The 9,885-nt window shown below is 30.7% G+C and overlaps 2 protein-coding genes across 3 annotated transcripts in view; both read left to right on the forward strand.

Annotated features, from left to right (window-relative positions):
* LOC116846689 (tectonic-1-like) overlaps positions 1-9,885 on the forward strand; it is a 199,070-nt gene that overhangs the window by 3,789 nt on the left and 185,396 nt on the right. The window lies entirely within an intron of this gene.
* LOC116846692 lies at positions 3,655-6,625 on the forward strand. Its single transcript, XM_032820865.1, has 2 exons — positions 3,655-5,221; positions 5,374-6,625. Exons 1-2 carry the CDS (start codon positions 5,013-5,015, stop codon positions 5,642-5,644), a joined length of 480 nt encoding a protein of 159 aa, XP_032676756.1. The 5' UTR covers positions 3,655-5,012; the 3' UTR covers positions 5,645-6,625.

Here is a 9,885-nt window from a genome sequence, read left to right on the forward strand (position 1 = left end):
ATATATATATATATATATATATATATATATATATATATATATATATATATATATATATATATATATATATATATAAATATACAAATTAACCAGATAGCCAACTATTTATGGGAATTCTTTATGAACTTCTATTCATCTCTGAGCTATCTGAGTCAACATTTTCTCAATCCATCTTTGAACATCATCCTATTAACTGGATAATTGCAACAATGCAATGCTTGTGAGTAAGAAATGATAGGACAAGTTTTATAAGGCTTATTCGTAGGAGTCAAATGCTTGAGATACAAACATGTAAAAAATAAATAACAATGTGTATAAATACTAATCTGTTGGTTACATAAACCACATTTGATATAAATGAATATTAGGTAAATATCTCACATTCTTTGCTTATCGAACAGCTGACTAAAAATGACATCTCAAAAACGTATTATTGACATTTTTAAATGACGTTATTATCACGTCAAAATAATCACGTCTTTTAAATATCAGTTATTAGTTACATGACGTTTAAGACTGATAATCACCATTTATCGACATGAAAATGACGTGACGTTGCTGTCTGGGATACTAGAGTTTCAAACTTTGCCTGGGGTCTCGGAGACCCCAGTGTGTATATCTAGGGTTAATTTTGTAATTGTATTGAGAGAAAAGGCATTATAAATATACAAGTATTTTTAAATAATCAATATATGTTCGCTTTTAATATAATAGCATTGTTATGTGTAATTGTGCATGCACTTTTATTTAGTTACAAGTAACGCAAATGAGATGTAGATTTCTAACTTCTTATTTTTAATTGGAATATAAATAATTAGGATGTGTACATATTTATATCCACATATAAAATAGATTATTAAATTATAAATATTTTATTGGACTTTTTGTGATAACAGATATATGTCCAGTATATGTGTCTTATTGAACAATATGATCTTACGTAGGATTTGATATTACATGAAATTGATCTCTCTCTCTTTCTTTCTCTTTGAAAATAATCTTAAACCCCAGTTCAATTGCCCAATCGAAATCATATATATGAAATTGATAAATGCTATTGAAGTTTTTGTAACAATACAACGTTACAGGAGAAGAAATAAATATAAATATTAAAAGAAAGTAGTTTTCCTCATAAACACATTTCAATAAAATTAAGTGCGACAAAAATGTTTTATTATATATTATAGATTTTGAGATGGAAATTATTGTGAAAATAAATAAGACAGACATTTTGTACAATGAGTAATAATTAATCTTATTAATTTTTAGGGGAAGAGATATATATATAAATATTAAAAGAAAGTAGTTTTCCTCATAAACACATTTCAATAAGATTAAAGGCGACAAAAATGTTTTATTATACATTATAGATTTTGAAATGGAAATTATTGTGAAAATAAATAAGACAGACATTTTGTACAATAAATAATAATTAATTTTATTAATTTTTTGCGTAAAATATTAGAAAAATAGCATGTATCTTCCGTAACATTACTTAACTGGTCAGAAAAAAGATTGAGATAAAATTCTGAGATGACCCTGATGGAAATAATTTTTTGAAAATATAATGAATTTTTGCTGAAATGTTTTTGGAAAACATTTACAATTGACCTAATTTCATTAAAATTTTATTATAATTTCATTAAAATATTTCAGCAATATTTTAGTACGAATTCAGGAAAATTCAGTAAAAAATCATTATTAATAAAAATTGAAGAAAGAAAGAAAAATTGATTGAAGAAAGTTAATGAAACATGATAATATACGAGATGTCTTTTTAAAAACCCAGGTAAAAATCTTGAAAAATATGGAAAATACGGAAAAATATTTCAGAAGTTATATAGTTTGATGGGGGACATAAGACGCGGGGTATCGATGATTTGACCTTACGTGGCGCCGTCAAGATCAGGTTGAGGTCAATTTTGCTTAAAAAAAAAATTTTTTTATTAGGAAATTTTATTTTACGTAAAGAAACAAACAACTTTTATTTGAAACAAATTTTTATACGGTTTCTATTTTCTAAGATATTTACAGAAATATCTACAAAATTACTGGTTTGAATAATTTTTTACTCGAATTCTATCAACATTATCGAAAAATAGCAAGAGATAAAAATTATCTATTTTCTTCCCATAGAGCTCTGAAAATTTTTCCAGAATGTTTTAATTAACTTTTTAATACTACATGTTATGCATTTTCTTGAAATATTAAAAAATTAATTTAAAATTTCTGGAAAATTTCTCAGAGCTCTGAGAAGAAAATAAACAATTTTTATCTCTTGCTATTTTTGGTAAAGTTGATAGAATTCGAGTTAAAAATTATTAAAACCAATAATTTTGTAGATATAAGGTGTAGTAAAAAGAAATCCATTATTTTTGCATGAATTTGAAGGCTTTATTTAGCATAGTTAGAATGGTCCGAGTTAGGTCAAATATGCACCGTTTTGTTCGATAACTTGTTGCCATTTTGAAGGTAATTCCATTATGCCTCTCTCATAGAAACTCTTGTCCCTATTGGCAAAAAACTGGGACAGTCGATTTTCACAAGCTTCTCTTGAGGCGAATTTTTCACCAGCAAAATCATTCGCCATAGACAGGAACAGGTGGTAATCACTTGGTGCCAGGTCCGAACTATAAGGTGGATGCATAAGAACCTCCCAACCAAGCTCCCGGAGCTTCTGGCGAGTCACTATCGATGTGTGTGGCCTGGTGTTGTCCTGATGGAACACAATTCCTCTTCTATTGGCCAAAGCTGGCCGCTTCTGGGCGATTGATTCCTTCAGACGTCCAATTGTTGACAGTACAGGTCTGAATTAAGAGTTTGGCCGTAAAGGAGCAGCTCATAGTGGATGATTCCCTGCCAATCCCACCAAACACACAGCAAAGCCTTCCTGACCGTGAATCCTGGCTTGGCCACCGTTTGCGCCGGCTCACCGCGTTTCGACCACGACCGTTTTCGCTTGACGTTGTCGTAAGTGACCCACTTTTCATCACCAGTCACCATCCGCTGCAGAAATGGGTCGATTTTGTTGCGATTCAGCAGCGATTCGCAGATGGAAATTCGGTCCATGAGGTTTTTTTGCGTTAACTCGTGTGGCACCCATACATCGAGCTTCTTTTTGTATCCAGCCTTATTCAAGTGGTTCCAAACGGTTTGTGCAATGTTTATCTCCTGGGAAATCGAAACAGTGCTTACATGACGGTCGAACTCGACGATTTCCATTATTTTATCGACATTTTTGACAATTGGCCTTCCAGAGCGTGGTGCATCTTTGACATCAAAATTACCGGAATGGAATCGGCGAAACTAAAATTGCGCGTGATTGGCTGTTACGGTATCAGGACCATAAACATTATTCACATTTTCAGCTGCCTGGCTTGTGTTTTCGCCTTTATCGAAGAAAAACTGTAAAATATGGCGTATTTTCTCTTTGCTGGTATCCATCTTTGACGCGCGCTCAAACAATATTGAGTCAAACAATCACAAAACTATCTGAGAAGTTTTTTTAGTACGAAATCTTATCTTTCTAACGCCATCTAGCGTAAACCGATCGCACTTATACAACGGGAGATACACATTACTAAAACCATCTATTGGAAAAATAATGGATTTCTTTTTACTACACCTTATATTTCCGTAAATATCTTAGAAAATAGAAATCGTATAAACATTTTTTTCAAATGAAAGTTTGTTTTTTTACGTAGAATAAAATTTCGTAATAAAAAATATATGTTTCTGTTTAAAAAAGCGAAGTTGATCTCGACCTGACCTTGGCGGCGCTATGCAAGGTCAAATCATTGGTCAATATCGCCTTATGTTCCCTATCGAACCATATAACTTTTGTCTGAAATATTTTTCCGTATCTTCCATATTTTTTGAGATTTTTGCCTGGGGTTTTAAAACGGGACCCTTGTATATTTAGTGTTTTCAACGCTAATAATATATATATTTTTTTTTGTTAAATTTCAACGATTTATTAGCATGTTTCAGATAATTGATAATGTATGATTATGTTGTCTAAATAATAAAAAAACAACTGGCACTTCATATTTATAAGGGGAACCCGGCAGTCTCTGATTACCGATTTTAATAAAACATTATGGGTGTGTAGTATTCACACATACATTAATTACAGTAAAGCCGCAGAACTCACTATTCAGCCATTCTCGAGAAAATGGCAATAAAAAAAATAAGAATATTTCCAGTACGTATAAGTATCGTTACAGAAGAACAATTTCGAGTTGGCGGCGTAGCGTTTCTGGTAAGACGTTGATTACTACGCTCAGGGTTCCAGGTTCGATCCCCGAGGACGAGATTTTTTTTCATTTAAATTTTATATTTTCAAATTGTTATATACAATTTTTTAATCGTTTTTAATTATTTCATATAAAATCTGTTATTTTTTTAAATCCAGGAAATTAAAGAATTCAAGGAATTTAAAAATGTTCTTTTATTATTAATCAAATTAAAATTTCTCATGAATACAAAAAATTACAATAACAATTTACAATGACTGTTTTAAGAACGTCGTATAAATCGTTATACCCATAATGGTCCCCACGTAAAACGGTTTTGTTCTTTTGTTCGAGACTTTAGCAGGTATACAAAATTTTTCGTCTAACGGAAAAACCGGTAGTAGCAACACAGTCGTCCTTCGAGTTAGACGTGCTCCTTGTATTTCGCAAGATATATTTGTGCTCATTTATTTGCAATATGGATATTCCGGGACTATCAACGAGCGCTAGTATAAGAGAAGAAGAGCATCAAGATGTTGATAATAAACTGCTCTTAAAAAGTGCTCTAAACATAAGCGAGAAGTTGCTTGCTGAAAATGATTACATTCCAAAGGAGTTCGTGAAAGAACTTTTATCAGAAAAGGCAATAGTTATGGGCCACAAAATATATAATCGCATGGTCGATATGGTTAATGAGATGCGTCTCGTTGAGGAGGAAGAACTAATGCTTTCATCTGAAGAAAATATTGATAACAGTTTTATTGATTGTGCATCAATATGTGCATCAACAGAAGAATCGTCATCATCACATTCATCCGCACTTTCGGAAGAGTGGATCGATTCTCCAAAGAAAAAAAATTCATATCAATAGATTTAGATTACAAACGGAAAATTGTAACCATGGCGAAAGAACATTCTAATTGGTCGCTACAAACATTACAGAGAAAAGGAACACATTGTTTAAAACATAAAAGCGATTTAAAACAGTACGTATACGATGCTTTTAACACATTTTATTTATTATGTTATATTATGTATTATGTATTAAACATATTATATATACATTAGGTATATGTTATGTATAAAATTCTATTGATTAAATAGTTATAATGCTTTTCTTTTTTTTTTTTATTATTAGATGGGAAAAAGATGTATTATCTGGTGGGACACGATTTGATAAACTGTCTGCCATCAATTCTTGGACACTTGATCGATTTAAAGAAGCTAGAGAAAAATTCGAGCAAGTCACAACAAGAACATTGCAACAATGTGTAATGGCTGCTGCGCAACAATTCCTCTCCAGCACATTTACATTTTCAGCAGGAAAAACATGGGCTGATGATTTTAAACGAAGAAATAATATTCGGCAACGACGGATTACTAAATACGTTACTGAAAAAGAAGTATGAGGAATGGACGAAGTTTTGGCTGCTGCAGATAGATTTAGAAAACAAATTGAACTACTTTTGCAAAATTTTCACCAAGATTTTATAATTAATACAGATCAAACTGGTTGCCAATATCAGTCAACGATTGATCGGACATTAGCATATGAAATCTGTATTTGTTGAAAAGAAGTCTTCATAAAATTTCTCATTTATACACAGCCCAATACGCATTAACTTATTCAGGAAAGCTTGTACCAAAAGTGTTTCTCTGTTTATAAGAAACTGGAGACAAATTTGGTCCAATAATACAAAAACAAGTTGATGTTCTTGTTGAATTTGGAAACGTCATCGTCAAATGTTCTAGATCAGGAAAGGTAATTACAAATGTTTATAAAGACTTCTTAAAAAAAATATTACAGCCATATGTAAAAAATGAAAAGTTTATATTAATAATAGCTTCTTGAGGTGGTCAAACAAATTCACAAATATACGATGAAATTTTTGTAAATGATGAGGATATTCTATCTTGTCAAATAAAAATTATTCCGCCAAAGTGTACTTCTTTATGTCAGCCATGCGACGTATATTTTTATAGACAAGTTAAAAATCTCATCAAAAAATTACAAAATTGTACATATCTCCTTAAAGGCAATAGAGAAATAGCCAATCGTGAGGATGCTATTAAAATACAATCTTTAATTCAAAATCGATTAAGCGTACCAAACTTTTATGACATGTTAAAATATGCATGGTTTGCATCTAAAATAACAAATGAAAGAAGTCTTCTCAAAAACGTTTGTTTTCCAGATTCTATTAATAAAACAAAATGTACAGACTGTGTGTATGAAATGTCAATGATTTTATGTGTATGGTGCAATGAACCATTATGTTTTAATTGTTTTTATGATAAATACTACCCTGAAAGCTGTAAATTTATTGTAAGACAGTCATTGTAAATTGTTATTGCAATTTTTTGTGTTCATGAGAAATAATTTGATTAATAATAAGAGAACATTTTTAAATTCTTTAATTTCCTGAATTAAAAAAAAAAAATAACATTTTATATTAAATAATTAAAAACGATTAAAAAATTGTATATAACAATTTGAAAATATAAAATTTAAATGAAAAAATCTCGTCCTCAGGGATCGAACCTGGAACCCTGAGCGTAGTAATCAATGTCTTACCAGAGACGCTACGCCGCTAACTCGACAATTGTTCTTCCGTAACGTTATTTATACGTACTGGAAATATCCTTATTTTTTTATTGCTATTTTCTCGAGAATGGCTGAATAGTGGGTCCTGCGGCTTTATTGTAATTAATATATGAATACTACACACCCATAAAGTTTTATTAAAATCGGTGATCGGAAACTGCCGGGTTTCTCTTGTTAGTGTCGTCTCACTTATGTGTGAGACTCGCGTGGTTTTGATCCCGTATCAGGCGGTCACCCATTTTTAAATGACCATGTTGTTCAAATATTTAACTTCAACGATCGTACGGGAACTGGTGATGCCAATGTGATGTAACGATATCTTGGTGCATTATACTTACAATATTCTCTTATATCCCCAGATAGAAATGCGTGATGATCATGTTTCATCACAATGAGACTTCATACTATGACTACAATTTCATACCTTTTTAAAGATCATTACGTGATCTCATGACATGAGTACTAGATACACACAAATAATGTACAAATTATGTACATTAGTTGGAAGTTCTTGACATAATGTTGATTATTATTATTAATCACGCTGGCAGAGAAAATCAGCATCAACTGACCAAAAATGGCAAGATAAAAATGCTGTTTGATTTTTATAAAAGTCAGTATTAAAGTACATTTTAAGTCGCTGATTACGAATTTGAGATCAAAACTTTAGAATTTAATTACTTCGCTAGCATTAACGCACTTTTGCATCTAATAAAGAATGTACCAAAAATAGCATTGACGCACTAACGTGCACATCATTTTATTTTTTTTTTTTTTCCGTCAGCAAGATTTTCACCAAACTCAGTGTCCAGGGGTTTTTGGGGTTGCTGATTTCGATTCTGAATCTTAAATTTGAAAATTTAAAATAACGGTTTCAATATGGCGGACCAAAATATGGAAAGTGACTTGATTTTTATGAAATTTGGTATTCGGGAGTTTTTGGAGTCGCTGCTTTCGAATTTTAGCTCAAAATTTCGAAATTCAAGATGGCGGATCCAATATGGCGACCAAAATGCGAAGAGACTTGATTTGGATGAAACTCGGTAAAAATGTAATAACATTTATAGATAAATGTTTCAAAGGACGTAACAACAATTACAATGCGATTAATATTGATACAATGTTATATTAGTAATCAAACTTTAACCTACAATGTGCCCGCAAAAGAGAGAGAATGTTCCTTTGTCCTTTCTCGTAATATTTTGACAGAGAAAGGTTATGGCTCGATTCTTTTTACAGGAATTCTAGTTTTACAATATTGTGATAACGATCTTTGTATGTAGTAAAATATAAATATAAATATTAAATATAAATATTATTTAAGTTTTCATATAAATATTTTATATGAAAACTTAAAATCTCACATTTGTTTATAAAAATATTGCACAACTGAAATGTGATGCAAACATTAGACTTACATTATTTAGGGGACAACATTACAAATTTGAATAGATTATATCTCACACAGCACCGACATATTTCAGAAAGCTTTCAAAAAGCTTTCAATGAAATATAAAACATTTTAAAGAAATATTTCAGACATGTTTTAGATATTTTTCAGATACATAAAATGTCCGCTATGATGTACTATTTGAAATGTATTTGAAATATTACTGAAATGTTCCAAAAATATGTGGAAAATATTTCAGATATTTTTTTTATATACAGACTATTCGTATTTTTATATTTAGAAACTATTCGTAAATGTCACAGTGTTTGCTGATTTTATTTGAAAATTTTAGATTACTTGATTCCAATGTTACATCCACAGACTTCTATATAATACTAGACTGCTGACTCTCTTATATAGTGCGATATAAAATTGACACCGAAAAGTATGTATTATGCACGGGAAAAAGACATCTGCGCATACCTGAAATTGATGCTCCAGAAGAAGAGATGATACAAATGTAATATAGCCGATGCCACCTGCTTAAATATTTATGTACGTACAGAAAAACGTAGGAATGAAATACGTTACAGTAAAAAATTTGTAAAACAAAGTAATTGATCAATTGTGTACCTACATTAGAGTCCAATAATACCGAGAATAATAACGGGATGCTACATTCCCATGTACCAAAGTTGAAACAACGTTGCTGAGATGTTGTAATATAAATAACGATAATGTTGAATGTTGAAATATAAATATCTTTTCAACGTTGAATCTATATTGTTTCATATTCATTGATTCTTTATGTTGTTACAACATTAAAATAACATTGAACAAATTATTATATTTTGAAATTCAAGTAGATATACTGAAAAGAAGTTTTATATATCCTTTTAAATGACGCATTGAAATTTCTCGAAAATCAAGGATTTCATTGAAAAATGTTTCAAACAATTTGTATAATCTGATGATGTTACTCACTTTAATTTTGCTAAAATCATGTCAAGTTTATATTTAATTTTTTATGTAGAATCATATGGTTCCTTTAAAATAAATCGATTTCCTTAGTTATTCGTATTGAGAGGAAATAATTGAAATGTGAATATTTCCCGAAATATTTTACATTATATCCTGATATTTTTTAGTACAAAATATTTTATTAACTATTATATTAAACTATTATATTAACTGTTCAACAATACTTTAATATTTTGATACGTTGAATAATGAAGAAAATCGATCAATATTCTTAATTTTTGCATACTAGTATTTCAATAAATCTGTAAAAACCAATCTTAGCATACAAAACTACCAACAGTTGTAAAAAAAACTTTCTGACGCTAAATGCGGGCAATATTAACAAGGAGATGACGCCAATTAGGAAATCGCTTTTCCAACGAGTCATAGTGCGTTCGATAGCTTACATGTAGCTAATAAAAACCCTAAAGGCGTTTGTGCCAATGGGTCTTCGTTTAGGAGAAATTACAAAACAAAGTTAGGGTCACGCAACTATGTCCCATGTAAAGAAGAACATTAGAATCTTTTTCGAGTAAGCGGCGTAGCTGAGCCGACTAAGGCTCCCGTCGATACATTTTTGCGCCGGCGGCGTGCGTTCGAGTCCCGCCGACGACTGCTTCGCTTTTTTTTTTTTT

This window comes from Odontomachus brunneus, unplaced genomic scaffold (genome assembly GCF_010583005.1).
Source record: "Odontomachus brunneus isolate Ranch 3 - 2012 unplaced genomic scaffold, Obru_v1 Obru_scaffold_067, whole genome shotgun sequence".
NCBI lineage: Eukaryota > Metazoa > Arthropoda > Insecta > Hymenoptera > Formicidae > Odontomachus > Odontomachus brunneus.

Excerpts from the sequence above, each read along its gene's own strand:
- LOC116846692 (XM_032820865.1), top strand. The coding sequence starts at position 5,013 with ATGTGCATCAACAGAAGAATCGTCATCATCACATTCATCCGCACTTTC. Across the intron at positions 5,222-5,373 it reads CATAAAAGCGATTTAAAACA|ATGGGAAAAAGATGTATTAT; the intron begins GTACGTATACGA and ends TTTTATTATTAG.